This window comes from Sus scrofa, unplaced genomic scaffold (assembly GCF_000003025.6).
Source record: "Sus scrofa isolate TJ Tabasco breed Duroc unplaced genomic scaffold, Sscrofa11.1 Contig740, whole genome shotgun sequence".
Taxonomy (NCBI): Eukaryota; Metazoa; Chordata; class Mammalia; order Artiodactyla; family Suidae; genus Sus; species Sus scrofa.
Window position 1 is genome coordinate 41,771 of NW_018085303.1, and position 19,185 is coordinate 60,955.

A 19,185-nucleotide genomic window follows, 5' to 3' on the forward strand; every position below is an offset into this window, starting at 1 on the left:
CACTTTGAGTTAGATAAAAGAAAAATTACATGTCCAGTCATTTGAGTTATCCTTCTGACAGGTCTGTAATGTGTCCACTTAAACATAATATTTAATATTTTCAGCCTTAGTTTAGTATTAAGCATAGTATTTAGTGGATATTCTTTGATTAAATTTTTTGTCTGTTGTATTATTAGGGCTGCACCCACAGAATATGGAGGTTCCCAGGCTAGGGGTCTGATCGGAGCTGTTGCTGCCAGCCTACCCCACAGCCACAGCAATGACAGATCCAAACCACATTTGCGACCTACACCACAGCTCACAGCAACGCCGGATCCTTAACCCACTGAGTGAGGCCAGGGATTGAACTCTCAACCTCACGGTTGCTAGTTGGATTTGTTTCCACTGCACCATGAAGGGAACTCCATCTTTGACTAATTTTTAAATACGATTGAATATTCAAACATTGGTCATAGTGTGTGTGTGAATTTGTATATGTGTATGTGTGTGTGTGTGTGTGTGTGTGTGTGTGTGTGTGTGTGTCTGTATGTATTTATATCTTTATAGAGTGTCCATGTCTTTTGACCAACTTAGTACACATGTTCATTTTTTTCTGCTTTAAGAATACTATTTATGTCTGTAAGATGGTATGAACAGAAAGTGTGTCTGTTGGGGATTATATTAGTATGCTCATGAGTTTTGCCGATTTACTAAAATGATTGCATATGATAGAAAATTCTCAATCACTCCCCTTTAAGAACCTGAGTGGGAGAGAAGCTAGTTCTGTTGGTTCAGTCATAATGAATGTGGGTGACAGAGACTATACTAGAAGGAACATGATCAAATATACTAAGGGGAAAAAGAGTACATTTATCTTAAGAAAAATGTTATTCCAGAAATTAAAAGAGTATCGTAAAAGACAAAACTAAACGGACATAGAAAGCTTTAGATAGTTTTTAGGAAGTAAATTCTATTTGTTTTGGACATAAATGTGTGTATACACACACATATAAATTTCAAATAATCAGTCTGAATTGAAGCAATATTAATATTTGGACAACATTTGGACAGTCAAGGTTTGATGGGCTTATTTAAATAAATTTAGCAATGTTTTAATATCAAAACTTACATTAAAGCAAGACTAGTAATTTCTGTTTATCTGTTAGAATGACATAAGTTGATCTTGATATATTTATTTTGCTTTTAATGAGAAGCAGTGCAATGTTTAACTATCTTTTAGGTAATTTTCTGAGTAATCAGAGATTCTGTAAGCAAATTCACAAAGTGGGCTGTAAACAGTTCTCAGTAGAAAGAAGGAAAAAAATTCATAAGAATAAATATTGCTATGTTAAACATTGATCCAGTCTTTGATGGGGATGGGGCACTGTATGCACTACAATGTCAATTATATTCTTAACTGTGGATCACTGTCAAAGGTATGAAAGCCACTTCTCTTAAGTTATCTTACCCTTGCCTTTTAGTATTTTCTCTTCATTCACACTAGAAAGCTGAACTCCTGAAGAATGATACTTTCTTCAAGATGTGAAAATGTTGAGTAGGCACTTTACAATATTATAAACTATAACAGAACAATTTAACAGGGGCAACAGTGAGGGAAGTTAGAAGCAGACAGAGCACCAAATGTAGGGAAGAGAGAAAAGAAAGTGGAATAATGGGATGGGAAGAAAGAGAAGGAAGACAGCCTGAAAAAGGAGAGGGGAAAGTTTTTCCTAGCCCAGAGACCACTTGCTTAGGAAAAATGAAGATGAAGACATAGGAAGAAAAGAGGAATGGAAATGTGATGGGTTTAAGTAGCATCATGTGTATCACAGAGAAAAATCCTGGTGTTTCCCAGTTCTCTATATTCCAAGAACAGCTTCCGTGACTTCAACCTGGGGATGTGTGACCTCACACATACATGTTTTCAAAGATTCTGTGTATGTACTCTCAAAGATTCTGCCCTCCTTGCACAGCCCTGGCAGAGACCCAAAGGAGGGATAAAATATGGGCAGAATGCAGCATAACAACAGGAACACTCAGTTCAATCTTCACTGAAACCTCCCGTCAGGTACTGATAGGAATTCCTGTATGTGAGACAGGCTCCCATTAAAAAGAGAGATAGGTTCTCCCTGTTCTGAAGCCTTAAAGAAGTATGCCCTACTATGCATTTCTAACAATTACTTCATAAAATATTATTCCTTAGGAATGAGGTTAAAGAATACTATAATCTTTGATTATAAATACTTCATATGTAACTGCTCTTTTTTCAGAAGTGGGTATCTCTCCATCCTAAGTGAAAGGAAAAACAGACTTGATATCAGTGTGAAAAATGAAGTCAAGGTGGGACAAACAAGATCTTCTTTCCAAGTCTGAAAATCAGTAATGAACATCATTAATCAACAAGGTTTCTTCACAACATAGGCATCACTTAAGAGATCTTTCTGTAACTCACTAGCTGTCTGCATACTCTCTTCATTGCCACCTTCATTTCTTGATTCTTGAATGTATAAATGACAGGATTCAAGAAAGGAGTGAGAACTGAATCAAAGATGGCCAGAAACTTATCCAGGGGTATGGAGGGGGATGGCCATGTATAGACAAATATGAAAGGACCAAAGGCCAAGACTACCACAGTGATGTGAGCTGACAGTGTGGACAGAGCCTTGGAGGAACCTGCTGAAGAGTGTTTCTGTACAGTGAGAATGATGACAATATAGGAAATGATCACAACGAAGAAGAAGCCAACAGAGATGAATCCACTGTTGGCCATGACCATGGACTCTAGTTGGTAAGTGTCTGTGCAGGCAAGTTTGAGGAGCCGGGGAAGGTCACAGTAAAAGCTGTCCAACACATTAGGCCCACAGAAGGGTAAGTTTACCACAAAAGCCAGTTGAACCGTGGAGTGGATAAGGCCAGTCATCCAGGCAGCCACTAGAAAGGAGATACACATTCTTGGGCTCATGATGGTCAGATAATGGAGAGGTTTACATATGGCAACATATCTGTCAAAGGCCATGGCGAGGAGCACCACTCCCTCCACACCACCAATGACGTGGATGAAGAAGGTTTGAGTGATGCAGCCACTGAAGGAGATGACTTTACGTTTCCTGAAAAGGTCATAAACCATCTTGGGAGAAGCAACAGAAGCAGCTCCTAGGTCAAGGAAGGAGAGGTTGGCTAACAGAAAGTACATGGGGGAGTGTAAGTGAGGGTCAGAAGTCACAGTGAGCAAAATGAGGGAGTTTCCCATCATGCTTGCCACGTAAAATGTGGAGGTGAACACAAAGAGGATAAGTTGTATTTCCCAGGAGTTGGTGAGTCCCAGGAACACAAACTCTGACACCACAGAATGATTTGCTCCATCCATGGGCTTTCTTACTATTGCTACCTGATGGAAGACAATAGAAAAATATGAATTATGATAATTATTTAAATGAATTTAAAGGAGAGAGATCAAAATTACAAAGGCCTATTTCCACTAGGCTGTTAGAAGTAAAAGTGAACTTATGTTTTTATGGCCTCTAAAAGGTGTTCACACACAAAAATGAGTGGCTTTTATATAGAGTTATTTTTTTTTTGTCTTTTTCTATTTCTTTGGGCTGCCCCCGCAGTATATGGAGATTCCAAGGCTAGGGGTCTAATCGGAGCTGTAGCCACTGGACTACGCCAGAGCCACAGCAACGTGGGATCCGAGCTGTGTTGCAACCTACACCACAGCTCGCGACAACGCTGGATCGTTAACCCACTGAGCAAGGGCAGGGACCAAACCCACAACCTCATGGTTCCTAGTCGGATTTATTAACCACTGAGCACGTTGCTGTTTTGTCTCTGTTTTTATGAACCTCTGCTTCCTCCCAGGGTTGGTGCTCTGTAACTCAGGAGACACAAAACAGTCAGCCAGAGTAATATAAATTCAGCCCCAAACTTTCTGATTTTTGATTCAAATCTAGCATGATTTGACCCTAGTCACATCAAAATAATAATCACTATTGAAAAATCTTCCAAGCCTATAATCTTCATCCAGAGGAGGGCCTTTCTCCTCCTTCCCAGTCCCTACCTCTGGGAACTATTCATCTTCAATAGTATTTAAATGTTGACCACATCCATGAAGTCTTGCTTTATGACTACTAGAATTTACATTGCCAGCATAACCACCAAGTTTTCTCTGCACTGAGTCACCCTCTGCTTCTTCCCAGGGTAGATGCTATGATGATGTTTTTCAAAAGATACAAGACGGGTCAACAGGGGTAACAGAAATCAACCTGAAATTAATATACCCTGTCTCCAATTACACAAACTCTTCATTGCTTCTCTACAATTCCAATGACTTTCAAGACTACAAGCCTTATTCTGGCAAACGGACACTTCCTACTGACTCCCTATCTCTTAAAAACACTTGTCTTCAGGGTTTATTAATAATTTGAGGTCTTGCTTCATACTACCAACATATATTTTTTAGGATTTCTTGTATTTTAGTAAACTGAGTACTGTGTTAACTCACCTGGGATGCTATAAGCTTTTTGAAAGCAGGGATTGTCACCTATTCATATTAGGACTCCCTGAAGCCACGAAAAATGGTCCATACAGAGGTGCAGGTCCATTAACTGTCTGTTACCAGTTTGCATCATGTTAGGTTTTGAATCTGAGAAGAAGCATTTAGAAATTTCTCCAGAGACTTCACATCACAGCAAAACCCAAGCGTATGATTTCATGTTTTCTAAAGCCTCAGTCCATGAAAGAGTTGAGAAAAACAACCCTGGTCCTTCACCAAAGATAATTTGAGGAGCACTGCCCTAAAGTACTTAGCACATGGTCTGCGACGCTGAAAACTATGAAGGGTGTCATGCATACTGAGAAGCATCTTGTTCAGGCCTCTGTGTAAGAACATATCACATTATCTGATAATTTTAGTTTTAGTTAGAGAAGCAACATGGCCCAGTGGAAAGAATATGGCCTTTGGATTCTGTAAAACAAAATTTAAACTCTAATTGAGCCACTGACAAGATGATTTGGAGCAAGTTACTTAAATTCTGGAACCCCAGTTCATCTATGAAATTGCAACTCGTAATACTAACTTTTCAGAGAAATTTGAGGTATAAAATAATTATACAATAATTGATATTTTATAATCTTTTATTCAGTGTTAATCTATTATGTGTAAATAGTCAGTAAATGATAATGTTGCTTCTCTTCTTTCACAAGTCTATAATAGTGCACAATACATGTCATAAATGAGTAAATAAGAAAAGAAAATGTTATTGGCCAGTAGATAATATCAAAATTCCATATATAAAAGATTTTTCAACAGCATATTGTGATTAACTCTCCATATTATAACAACAGATTATAATATTCATATTCTCTTAGTGATCAAAACAAAAACCACCCTGTGTAGATTAAATATATTTGCTTTCTAAAAACCACTGCATTTCTTTGTAATACTCACTACAAATGTAAGTCATTGATATTTTTGTTTGTTCTCCTTAAACTCCCATAAAGTTTGTTCTCCATCTCCCATAAAGTTAAGGACTGTACTTGTGTAGGTATCCGAGAATCCTAAAACTTAGAATCTTAAGAGGTATTAATGGAGTTATGTATATACTTCAGAAATTATTGCTGAAAGGTAAAAGAGGATGCATTTGGATGAAAAAAACCCATATAATTAGGAATATATAATTATATACTTAAGGATTATTGGTAGGGAAACTGCTCCTACCTCTCAGCAACCAAGAGTAATAGAAAATAAGGAAATATAACAGTGCAGATGACTTAGAGAAAAAGAAATAAATGGTTAACCAAAAAAGGATGACGAAATTAAGATGTATGTATAGGATGACAAAGAAACGAAGTATAGGTCTTACTTTAAGTAAAAGGTAATTTATGAGATGTGATTGGCAGTACCTTCTGGACCAACTCCAGAAATTCTATAATTGTAGAATTTTGTATTAAAAAATGTGGTATTATATCTCTTGGTGTCTTTCATGTGCTAAAACTCTTCAGAGAGTTTAATAAGCCTTTATCAGCCATATGCATATAGCTGTGAATTTACTTGCCTTTTGGCCTCCAATCTCCATCAACTAGGCAAGAACTGAGAGTTTTAGGAAAAGTGAATTTAAAGAAGAAGGAGATATAAATATGGACCTTAGATGTACCTATCCAAATGTCAGGGAATGTAGAAACTTGAAAAGTTTGTGTCATCCCAGTTTTGTTTGTTTCCTTATTGGCCACCCTGTGGCATGTGGAGTTCCTCAGCCAGGGATCAGACCCAAGCCACAGTTGCGACCTATGCTGCAGCTGTGGCAATGCTGGATCCTTTAACCCCCTCTGGCAGTCCGGGGATCGAAGCTGCATCCTTGGGTCATCACAGTTTTAAAGTCACTTGAGACAGAGTTAGGATCCATATCTCAGTTCAGATCAAAATTATAGAGAGGTTTCTAAATGGAGACACAGTGATATGATGTTTATTCACTGAAAAGTCATCAAGTATTCATAGGCTAAAACTCCTGAATTAGGGTATTTTAAACTCATTTTATCTAGTGGTTATACTTTGAAATACCTTTTCTCAAATATATTAATTATACCCACATTTTAAAAACTAATTTGATAATCCATGATGTGCAAGACAAGGCCTTCCTCTTGGCCTTCTGTTGTGATTAGTTCCTTTCTTGGTCTATGGAGAATTGATTAATACTCCATGGAGACATTTAGTCCTTTACAGACGGAGGGAATATTGGTAACTGAAGTTCCAAATAATAGTCATCAAACTGAAAAGGATCTACATAAAGCTGTTAGATTTGAACAAGGTGTTAACCTAAATCATCATTTATATAAATTTCTCTCTCTATTTAAAAACACTGTGAGTTTAACAACCCCCTCAGCTCAAACTTTCTGCATCTTATCTTCTCAAATGTCACAAAAGCTTCTTTCCATCCAAGTAAAACTCTGCTTCCTCTGATTAAAGACCACCTCTACTTTAACTTTTTATATCTATGGAAAATATAAATAATTCTGTGCCCTTTTGAAATAACCTTTTATGTGCATAAATGAAACACATGTCACTCCTTTGCTTTCTGTTTGCAAGACTCAGCAAACTCAATACCTTTTTAAGTTCCACTTAGGGACTCAGGTTCTCTTTCTCGCTCATTCCATTCTCTCCCCCTCCTCCACCAACTCTCATTTGTCAACTTTCTCTAAATCTTTCTTCATTCTACTTACAGCTTAGAGATAAAATTAATACATAACAACACTCCATTTCCAACCATGTAAGAGACCAGGAAAACAAATTCAATAGTTTCATGTATTAAAAAAAATTTCGACATCATATTTTAAAGTGACATGATGTTGGAAATTATTCGGCTTTGGATTTTTTGGTCTCTATGTCTCTTACTTCCAGTGAGATGTTTATGAAATCCTTTTCCATCTTGTAATCTTGAGTTCCTAATAAATGTGCTTCCCTTTCTTAAAGAAGATAATCATGTAATACACATCTTGTTGGCAAAGCTAATGGTGAAACAACATGATTACCTTTTTAAAATATTTTCATACTTCAGTAATTTTTCTTGCCTATTTATCAAGTGGCAGAGGGTAAGAGACATCCATTTAATCAACATTAGAAAGAGACTGATTAATTGCCACCTATGATGACCCAAAATACTATAACGCCATTTGACTTTTGCTTATATCTTTCCTATTACCCTATGACAATGTGATGCTAACTAAAAGTCAAAGTCAGTTAGCCTTTTGCAATGTGTCTGTATACCTTCATACAATTATTCTTCTGTACTATTCAATTCCTTATCCTGGAGTCTATCTACGTTGCGTTAGGATAACACTCATACACTTGAGGATATTACTCATATTCACAGCAATTACAACAACAAATATTATGTCAAAGTAAAGCCACTCTGTGCATTGTTAAATTTATTTTGATCTTCCCATCTTACCTGTATAAGGAGAACATCATCATCAGGGAGCCTGAGATTTTCCTATGTTCTCCGAAAGAAAATGCCATGTAAATCCTGCCATAAGAAGAAATGAAGCTAATTATAGCTCAAGAAAACAGTGATCAAATGATAATGCAAAACATTTTAGTTTAGAGCTCATGGATCAGGGGACTTTGCCCCTAGGGAACTAATTGGTTTGACCAGAGCAACCAAAGGACCTAAAAACTCATAATAAGACACTAGAGAGAAAGAGGGAAACAAAAGTGGAATATTTCTTAAATACCTCTGTGCTATTTTATTGGAAATTTTTATAAATATAGATGATTACCATCTTTTATTCTAGGACAGTTTATTTACAATGTTTCTTCAAATTCTGTTGTATAGCAACGTGACCTAATCACTCACAGTTCCCTGTGCTGTACAGTAAGGTCCCACTGGTTATTACCAATTAGAAATAACCTCTGAAAATAGGTAAATATTAACTCAAAAATTAACTATAATCATCTTAACATCTCCAAAAAAGACAATGTGCTTAATTTTTAGTATAGTTCAAATACTAGAATACTGTACCGAAGATCTCAATTTTATAGAATCACATATTAAGTAATTGTGGATATGTACAAAGATAAAGCTATGCATAACTTAATTCCAGTGAATAAATCTTAAAAGTGAATGAAAGAACTAAAACTTATGCCAATTGATGATCAATTTAAGACATTATGATATGTGCATATAGTCAAATTTTTGAAGCGATTGTAAACAAGTTCAAATTCTACATAGTTAAAGAAAATCATACACATTGTTGAATGAAATTGTACAGCAACACAGCATGTACACTGTTTTTTTTGGGGCAGTATCTATCTCTATCTGTATGTAGGTATCTGATCAGACAATAAATTTTTTTGAAAAGTACTTCAGGATCGTTAATATTTTATCTTCAATTTTGTATACTCCTCTCAGTCAGGATCCTGCCAGGACAAGGAAATGGCACAGTCAGATTAGAACTGACCACAGAAACATAAAGGATAAGAGACTACTTATGGATAAGAGACTATCCATTCATGCCAATAAATGGATAACCTAGAAGGAATGAACAACTTCTTAGAAAAATATAATCTCCTAAGACTGAACTAGGAAGAGAGAGAAAGAAAATATGAACAGACCAATTACTAGTCCTGAAGTACTGAAACTGAGTTAGTAATTTAAAAACTCCCAAGAAACAAAAGTACAGGGTCAGATGGCTTCACAGGTGAATTCCACCAAACATTTAGAGAAGAGTTAATGCCTATCTTTTTGAAATTATTCCCAAAATTCTTAGAGCAAAGAATGCTTCTGAACTCATTCCTGGAGGCCAGAGTCACCCCAAAACCAAAACCAGGCAAAAATATCACAAAAAGGAAAAGCATATGCCTATATCACTGATGAACAGAGATGCAAACATCCTCAACAAAATACTGGCAAACAGAATCCAATAATACTTGATAAGGATCACACACTATGATCAGGTGGGATTTATCTCAGGGATACAAGGATTTTTCAATATCTGCAAATCAATCAGTGTGATACACGGCATTAACAAAGTGAAGAGTAAAAACCACATGATAATCTTAATAGATGCTGAACATGCTTTTGACAATATTCAACACCCATGTATGATAAAAAATCTGCAGAAGAGGGAAGCTACATCAACACAAAGGTCATATATTACAAACCACAACTAACATCATACTCAATGGTGAAAAGGTGAAAGAATTTCCACTAAGATCAGGAACAAGACAAGGATGTACACTCTTGCCATGGTTATGTGACATTGTTTTGGAAGTCCTAGCCATGGCAATCAGAGAAACAAAGATATAATAGGAATCCAAATTGGAAAGGAGGAAGTAAAACTATCACATCACTGTTTGCAGATGACATGATACTATATGAAGAAACTCCTAAAGATGCCACCAGCAAACTACTAGAGCTCATCAATGAATGTGGTAAATTTGTAGGATACAAAATTAATGTAAGAAATCTCTTGCCTCATATACACTAACAATGACAGAGGTGAAACAGAACTTAAGGAAATAATTCTATTAACCATTGCATTAAAAAGATTAAAAAATCTAGGAATAAACCTACCTAAGCTCACAAAAAGACCTGTACTATGAAAACTATGACACTGATGAAGGAAATCAAAGATGGCACAAACCGATGAAAAGATACAACATGTTCTTGGATTAGAAGAATCTCTATTGTCAAAAATGCTATATTCCCAAGGCAATCTACAGATTTAATGCAATCAGTATAAATCACCACTGTCAATTTTCACAGAACTAGAATGAAAACATTTAAATTTGCATGGAATCATAAGTATACCACATAGCCAAAGCAATCCTGAGGAAGAAACTCAGAACTCGAGGAACCAGTCTCCCTGACTTCAGATTATACTACAAAACTACAGTTAATCAAACAGTATGGGACTGGCATAAAACCAGGATGTAGATCAATGGAACAGGAGAGAAATCCCTGACATAAACTCATGCATCCATGGTCAATTAATCTACCACATAGGAGGCAAGAATATTCAATGGAGAAAAGACAGTCTCTTCAATAAGAGGTATTGGGAAAACTGCTCAGCTACATGTAAAAAAATCAAATTAGATTAAACCTTAATACCACACACAAAAATAAACTCAAAATGAATTAAAGACCTAAATGTGAATCCAGAAACAATATAACTCTTATAGGAAAACACAGGCAAAACACTATTTGACATAAAAACTAAGTGAAGCAGAGTTAAGAAATTTACCCAATAAACACTTTAAGGTTATGATTGTCAAGATGCGCAAAGGACTCAGGAGAAGACTGGATGAACAGAGTGAGAATTAACAAAGAGTTAGGAATTCTAAAGAAATACCAAATGGACCTGAAGAATACTGAATAATCAGTGAAATGAAAACATATACCAGAAGTGATGATACAGAGGACTAGATCAGTGATCTGGAAGACAGTGTAGTAGAAATCACTGCAGTTGACAGAAAAAGGAAAAAAAGGAGAAGTGAGGACCGTTTAAGAGAATTCTAATAACATCAAATATATTAACATCCACATTATAGAGGTCCCAGTAGAAGAAGAATAGTGAGGAAAGGGACAGAGAACATATCTGAAGACACAATAGCTGAAAACTTCTTTATCCTGGAAAAGAAAACAGACATCCAGGTCTAGGAAGCACACAGTCCCAAACAAGATTGAACCAAAGAGGATATATTGTAATTATGATAGCAAAAATTAGTAATGAAAAAGTGAATACTGAAAGAAGAATGGGAAAAGCAACATGTTACACAGAGGGAACTCCCATAAGGCCAGCACCTGACTTTTTAGGAAAAACTTGGCATGCCAGAAGACAGTGGCACAATATATTTAAAGTAATGAAAGGAAAAAATCTACAACATAGAATACTCTATTTGGCAAGGTTTTCATTCACATATGATAGAGAGATCCAAGTTTTACAGATAAGGAAAAGATAAAAGTGTTCAGCACCACCAAACCAGCTTTATAAGAAACATTAATGGTATATCTTTAAGTGAAAAAGAAAGTGTTCAGCACCACCAAACCAGCTTTATAAGAAACATTAATGGTATATCTTTAAGTGAAAAAGAAAGGTACAACTAGAAATATGAAAATTATAGAAGAAAAAATACCACTGGCAGTGGCAAATATTCAATAAATGTAGTAAATAAACTATGTAGAAAGCTAGTAGAAAGGTTAAAAGTCTAAAGGAGTAAAATTCATCTGTATCTGCAACAAGCAGTTAAGGAATGCACAACAAAAATTGTAAGATATGATGTTGAAAACATGAAACATCCAAAAAGGGGGCATGAAATGAAGGGTTGTTAATATATGTTTGAACTTCAAAGATCAGCAATGGAAAATAATCACATATATATCTAGATTTTTATAAATAAACTTCATGTTAAACAAAAATAAAAAACATAGGAGGTCCTGCTGTGGTCCAGTGGTTTAAGAATCTGATTGCAACTGAGGAGGTCTAACATGGTGGAGTAGGAGGATGTAAGACTCATCTCCTCCCACAAATATAATGAAAATAATGTGGAAATACCTGAACAGAAAATTTGTGAGAAGCTGACAAAAGACCTCAAGACTAGGATAGAACAAGAAAAACTTTCCAAAACCAGACAGGACATAAGAAAGAAGAAAGAAGAACAAGAGAAAAACAAGAAAAAGGAAACGAGATCAGATCTGCTCTCCCACGAGGGAGCTGGAAAGAGGAATAGATCCTATAGTCCAGGAAGTTCCCTGGCCAGAGATGAGATCAGCCAAAAATGGAAGAGGAACTCTAGAGAAATGGTTTGAATCAGTTAAAAAGGAGACAGTCCTCCACAAACAGTCAGTTCTACAGGCTGTGGGCAACTGAAGGCAGTTCTAGCAGGTGTTGGGAAATAAAATTTGGTCTTAGAGATCAGACACAAAGAGGGAACTGGGGCTGGTTATGTGGGGAAAAAAATGGGGTTGGCCATGCAGAAATAGCCTGGAGAGGCTAGAGTACATGGCAACCAAAATGGAGAGCATCGAAGCGAAGGCAACCTAGTCTAGCTTGGAGACCAGACACCATTCTTTGGGTGTGCTGGAAGGAAGGGTCAGGATCCACCACTACAGCTTTGTTACCTATGCCTATTTTCCAAGCTTCAGGACACTGCCTGCCTAAGCTTAAGGAACCACTTGGCTGAAATGACTGCTTAGGGGAAGCAGCCCCACCCTTAGGGCTACAGACTTCTTGGAGCAGGTGGAACAACTGCCTGGGGGAATAACAAGGTCACAGTTCATACTTGGTGTGGGTGGGTGGTGCTGTGCTAATAGAGCCCAACCTGCATGAGAAGAGTTGCCAGAAGAGGCAGAGCACAGCCACTGAGAGGTCAGGAAAACAGAGGCACTTGGCTCCATCTAGAGAATCTGCAGAGGCTCATGCTAGCATGGCAGCACCAGAAAAGCTGCTGGCAGCAGCACCCACTTTGTGCGAAAGCAGTGACCTGCATGAGAAGACTGCTGGTTCCAGTACCTTGACTGATCTATGGGCTGCCCAACTGGAGAAAAGTACAAGATACATAACCCCTGCCCATGGCCCTGTGAAGGCTCACATCAGTGGCACTCTTTCCACACCAGGAGAGCCAGGGGAGACCCATTAACGCACATTCCATCCTGCAGGGCTACAGAGAGCACTCCTATCAGCAGCAAGGCAGGAGGAGTGACTTACAGAAACACACATTCTGCAGCTACAGAGATAGTCTGTGAGCAATAATTAGGGAGAGGCCTCCATCCCTTGAGTCTTAGGGAGAGATCCCTAGAGAGGCCAAGCAAGGGGAGTACACTGGCAGAACAGAGGCACCTGATTCTATATCTACAGAGTGCAGTCCCTAGAGCCTACCCAGCAACAAGTGAGGCAGCAGGAGAAACTGCTGACATTGCAAACTACAAAAAATAGCTCTCAAAGCTACCCGCTAGCAGGAGGGCATGTAAGAGACACTGCTACCCCTGAGAGCTACAAAAGCAACACTGTGAACACCTGCCTCACTGATTCTACCCTTATCCCTAGCAGACACCCAACGACAGGAGAAAAAGTGTAATACTGTTACTCCCAACACATATTCTGGGTTCACATGAACCACTACCATCCATGAGACCTCTGGGACTGGGCACATGTTTTAAAATCTACATACCAACTGTTAAGGGGGCCATAAACGGAAAGGCAGACACTATGAGATGACAAAGAAGCAGGTTTCAGACAACGGAACAAGACAAAAACACACAAAAACCACTAAATGATGAGGAGATAGGCAATTCACCTGAAAAAGAATTCAGAGTGATTACAGTAAAGATGATCCAAGATCTTGGACAAAGGAATGGAGACATGAACTGAGAACTTAAAAGAACTACTTAGCAAAGAGCTAGTGGATTTAAAGAGCAAAATGAATAGGGCAATAGTTGAAATGAAAGATAATACAGAAGGAACCAATAACAGATTAGTTGAGGCAGAAGAACGAAAGAGTGAAATGAAGAGGGGTGGAAATCACAGCCACAGAAAAGAATGAAGAAAAAAGAATTGCTAAAACTGAGAAGAGTCTAAGAGACATCTGGGACAACATTAAATGTACCAACAATTGCATCAAAGGGGTTCCAGCAGGAGAAGATAGAAAGGACCAGAGAAAATATTTGAAGAGATTATAACTCAAAATTTCCCAAATATGGAAAAGGAAATGCTTACTTAAGTGGAAGAAGCACAGAGAATTCCACACAAAATAAATCCTGGAAGAAAAACAGCCAGACACATACTAATCAAACTGACAGAAATTAAGTTCAAAGAAAAAATATTGAGTCATAAGGGAAAAACAAAAAAATCACATATGAGGGAATTCACCTAAGATAACAGATGTTCTCTCAGCAGAAACTTTAAAAGCCAGAAGGGAGTGGCAAAATATATTTGAGGTATGAAGAGAAGGAACCTAGAACCAGAATACTCTTCCCAGCAAAGCTCTCATTCAGCTTTAATGGAGAGATCAAAAGCTTCACAGACCAGCAAAAGCTAAGTAAATTCAGCACCTCTGAACTAGCTCTACATCACTACTAAAGGAACTTCTCTAAGTAGAAAAGGAAAAGCCACAACTGGAAACAAGAGTATTAAAAATGAAAACGCTCACTGGTAAAGGAAAGATAATTTAAAAGCAGGAAATCACCCACTGGTGAATATGATACATAAACTAGCAAGCATGAGAAGAGGAGAAGACAAATGCAGAATGTTGAAAATGCATTTGAAAGTAAGGAGACCAACAAGACAAAACAATTCTGCAAATATGTAGATGGATGTATCAAAAGGTATGAATCACTAGTCAAATAACTATAGTGGTCACACACTTAAAAAGGAAAAACCAAGCCAAACAACACTAAACATGGTCAGCAAATATCAAGAAAAGACAACAAAAAGAGGAAGGGAAGAAAAAAAGACTCAAAATAGCAATCCCACCCCCAAAATTTAAGTAAATGACAATAAGTACATACTTATTCACAACTACATTGAATGTAAATGGATTAAACACAAACTAAAATAAAAAGACTTTCTGAATGGATTCAAAGCTAAACAATATGCTACTAAACAATCACTTGATCATTGAAGAAATCAAAGAGGAAATTAAAAGGTACATAGAGACAACTGACAATGAAGATACAACAATAAAAACCTATGGGACAGAGCAAAAAACATTTCTGAGAGAGAAGTTAATAGCAATACAATCTAATCTCAGGAAAGAAGAAACAATGCAAATGAATAACCTAACCATACACCTTTAACATCTAGAGAAGGAAGAACAAAGCCCAAAATTTGTAGAAGGAAAGAAATCATAAAGATTAGAGCAGAAATTAATAACAGAAACAAATAAATCAATTGAGAGGATCAAAGAACCAAGAGTTGGTTCTTTGGAAAGATCTACAAAATTTATAAACTCTTAGCCAGATTCTTCAAGGCAAAAAGAAGACATTCAAATCAATAAAATTAGAAATGAAAAAGGAGAAGGCACATCTGACACTGTAGAAAATGAAAGGATCATGAGAGACTACTATGAGTAACTATATGCAAATAAAAATGGACAACCTAGCAGAAATGGACAGATTCTTACATTAGTACAAATTACCAAGACTGAACCAGGAAGAAATAGAAAATATGAATAGACCAATTACAAGGGCTAAAATTGACAATGGGATAAAAAACTGCAAAAAAAAAAAAAGTCTAGGATCTGAAGGCTTCACAGCTGAGTTCTACCAAACATTCAGAGAAGAGTTAACACCTCTTATTTTGAAACTTTTCCAGAAAATTGCAGAGGAATGAACACTCCCAAGCTCATTCTATGAAACCGCCATTATTACCCTGACACCAAAATTAGACAAAGATACCACAAAAAAGAGAATAGCAGGCCAATATCACTAATGAACTTAGATGCAAAAATCCTCAACAAACTACTTGCAAACTGCATACAAATATACATTAAAAAGGTCATACACCACCACCAAGTAGGATTTATCCCAGGATGAAAGGATTTTTTAATACCTGCAAATCTATCAATGTGCTACACCACGTTATCATAGTTAAAAACCATATGATCAACTCAATAGATTCAGAAGATGGTTTTGACAAAATTCAACAGCTATTCCTGATAAAAACTCTCCAGAGATTGAGAAGAGAGGGGAACTATCTTAATTTTAAAATCCATTTATGACAAACCCACAACTACCATCATTCTCACTGGTGCAAAACTGAGAGCATTTCCACTAAGATCAGGAACAAGACAAGGATGTCCTCTTTCATCAATGTTAATCAACATAGTCTTGGATGTCCTAGCCATGGAAGAGAAGAAAAATAAACACAATGAATCCAAATTGGGAAAGAAGAAGTAAAACTATCACTGTTTGCAGATGACATGATTCTATACCTAGAAAATCCTAAAGATACTACCAGAAAACTATTAGATCTCATCAGTTAATTTGGAAAGTCGCAGGATACAAAAGTAATACACAGAAATCTATTGTGAAATACTAAATATCTAGAATCTAAGTATTTAGAATCTATTGCTAAATTCTAAATACTAGCAATGAAAGATCAGAAAGAGAAATTAGGGAAACAATCCCATTTATCATTGCATCAAAAATAATAAAACACCTAGGAATAAATCTACCTCAAGAGACATAAGACCCGTACCCTGCAAAGTATAAGACACTGATGAAAGAAACCAAAGAAGACATGAATTGGTGAAAAAATATACTATGCTCTTGGATGGGAAGAATCAATATAGTCAAAATACAATACTACCTAAGGCAATATACACATTAAATGCAATCCCTTTCAAATTATGAATGACCTTCTTCACAGAACCAGAACAAAATATTTTAAAATTTGTATGGAAACACAAAATACCTCGAATAGCCAAAGAAATATTGAACAAAAAAAAAAAAATGGAACTGGAGGAATCAGGATCCCTAACTTCAGACTCTACTACAAAGCTACAGTCATCAAGATGTTATGGTACTGGGACAAAAATAGAAATATAAATCAATGGAACAGGATAGAAAGCCCTGAAGTAAACCCACACACCTATGGTAAGTTCATATATTACAAAAGAGGTAAGAACATACAGTGGAGAAAAGATCCTCTCTTCACTAAATGGTGCCAAGAAAACTGGATAATTGCATGTAAGAGAATGAAGTTAGAACACTGTTTAACACCATACGCAAAAATAAACTCAAAATGGATTAAAGATTTCCACTATAAAACTCCTAGAGGAAAACATGGGTAGAATGCTCTTTGACATGAATCACAGCAACATCTTGTTTGATCCACCTCCTGGAATAAAGACAATAAAGGCACAAATAAACCAATGGGACCTAATTAAACTCAAAAGCTTCTGTAAACAAAGGAAACCATTAAAAAAATGAAAAGACAACCCATGTAATGGGAGAAAACTTTTGCAAATGACTCAATTGCCAAAGGTTTAATCTCCAAAATACACAAATAACTCAACAACAACAAAAAAAAACAATAAAAAATGGGCAGAAGACCTCAATAGACATTTCACCGAAGACCTGTTTTCTGTTTGGACAGAAAACACACAAAAAGATGCTTAAAATCACTAATTACTAGAGAAATGCAAATCAAATCATACCAGTGACAGTGGCCATCACTAACAAGTCCACAAAGAACAAATGCTGGAGAGGATGTAGAGAAAAGGGAACCCTCCCATACTGTTGGTGGGAATGTAAATTGGTACAACCATTAAGGAAAACGGTATGGAAATACCTCAGAAAACTAAATATAGAACTATCATATGACTAGGCATATATCCAGTCAAAACTTTCATTAAAAAATAAACATGCACTTCTATGTTCATAACAGTACTATCCACAATAGCCAAGATATGGAAACAACCTAAATGCCAATTGATGATGAATGTATTAGGAAGATGGGGTAGATATATACAAGGGAATACTACTCAGCCATAGTAAAGGAAAAAATAATGCCATTTACAGCTACATGGATGGAACTAGAGACTCTCATACTGAGTGAAGTAGGTCAGAAAGAGAAATACCATATGGTATCTTATGTAGAGTCTAAAATGTGGCACAAATGATCTAACTACAAAACAGAAAAGGTCAGACATGTAGGACAGACTCATGTTTGCTGGGGTGGAGGGTGAGGGAGTGGGATGGATTGGGAGTCTGTGTTTAGTAGATGAAAACTGTCCCATTTGAAGTGGAGGGGCAATGAGATCCTGCTGAAGAGCACAGAGAACTATATATCTAATCACTTGTGATGGAACACAATGGAGGATAATGTGAGAAAAAAAATGTATGTATGAATGGGTCACTTTGCTGCACAGCAGAACTTGACATAACATTGTAAGTCAACCAAAATCAAAAATTAAAAAAGAAAACAAAATCAACAACAAAAAAACAACCAATCAAACAAAGAATCCGACTGCAGTGGCTTCAGTCACTGTGGAGGCACAGGTTTAATCCCTGACCTGGTGCAGCTGCAGTTGCAGCACAGGTTTCAGCTGCAGTTGGGAGTCATTTCTTGGCCCAGGAACTTCCATATGCTGTGGGTTTATTTATTTACTTTTATTTCTCCAGTACATTATTTTTTTTCTACTGTACAGCATGGTACACATACTGTACATATTCTTCCTTCCCAGGTACACATACATGTACATATTCTGTTTTCTCACATTATCATGCTCCATCATAAGTGACTAGACATAGTTCCTAGTGCTACACAGCAGGATCTCATTGCTAAACCATTCCAAAGGCAATAGTCTGCATCGATTAAACCCAAGCTGCCAATCCATTCCACTCCCTCCCCTCCCCCTTGGCAACCACAGTCTATTCTCCAAGTTCGTGATTTTCTTTTCTGTGGAAAGGTTCCTTTGTGCCCTATATTAGATTCCAGATATAAGTGATATCATATGGTATTTGTCTTTCTCTTTATAACTTCACTAAGGATGAGAGTCTCTAGTTCCAACCATGTTGCTGCAAATGGCATTATTTTGTTCTTTTTCATGGCTGAGTAGTATTCCATTGTGTGTATATACCACTTCTTCCTTTTTTTTAACCAACTTCTAAGAGACTAATACAGTCTCATAGAAATTTATTTATTTTTATTTTTTTATTACTCAAATGAATTTATCACATCTGTAGTTTTATAATGATCATAACAATCTGA

The 19,185-nt window shown here is 36.7% G+C and overlaps 1 protein-coding gene across 1 annotated transcript; it reads right to left on the bottom strand.

The window, feature by feature from the left end:
- Positions 1 to 2,407: 2,407 nt before the first annotated feature.
- On the bottom strand, positions 2,408 to 3,348 carry LOC100157018 (olfactory receptor 4F3/4F16/4F29-like). Its single transcript, XM_001924885.3, has one exon. It carries the CDS (start codon positions 3,344 to 3,346, stop codon positions 2,408 to 2,410), a length of 939 nt encoding a protein of 312 aa, XP_001924920.1. The 5' UTR covers positions 3,347 to 3,348.
- Between the last annotated feature and the right edge of the window lie 15,837 nt (positions 3,349 to 19,185).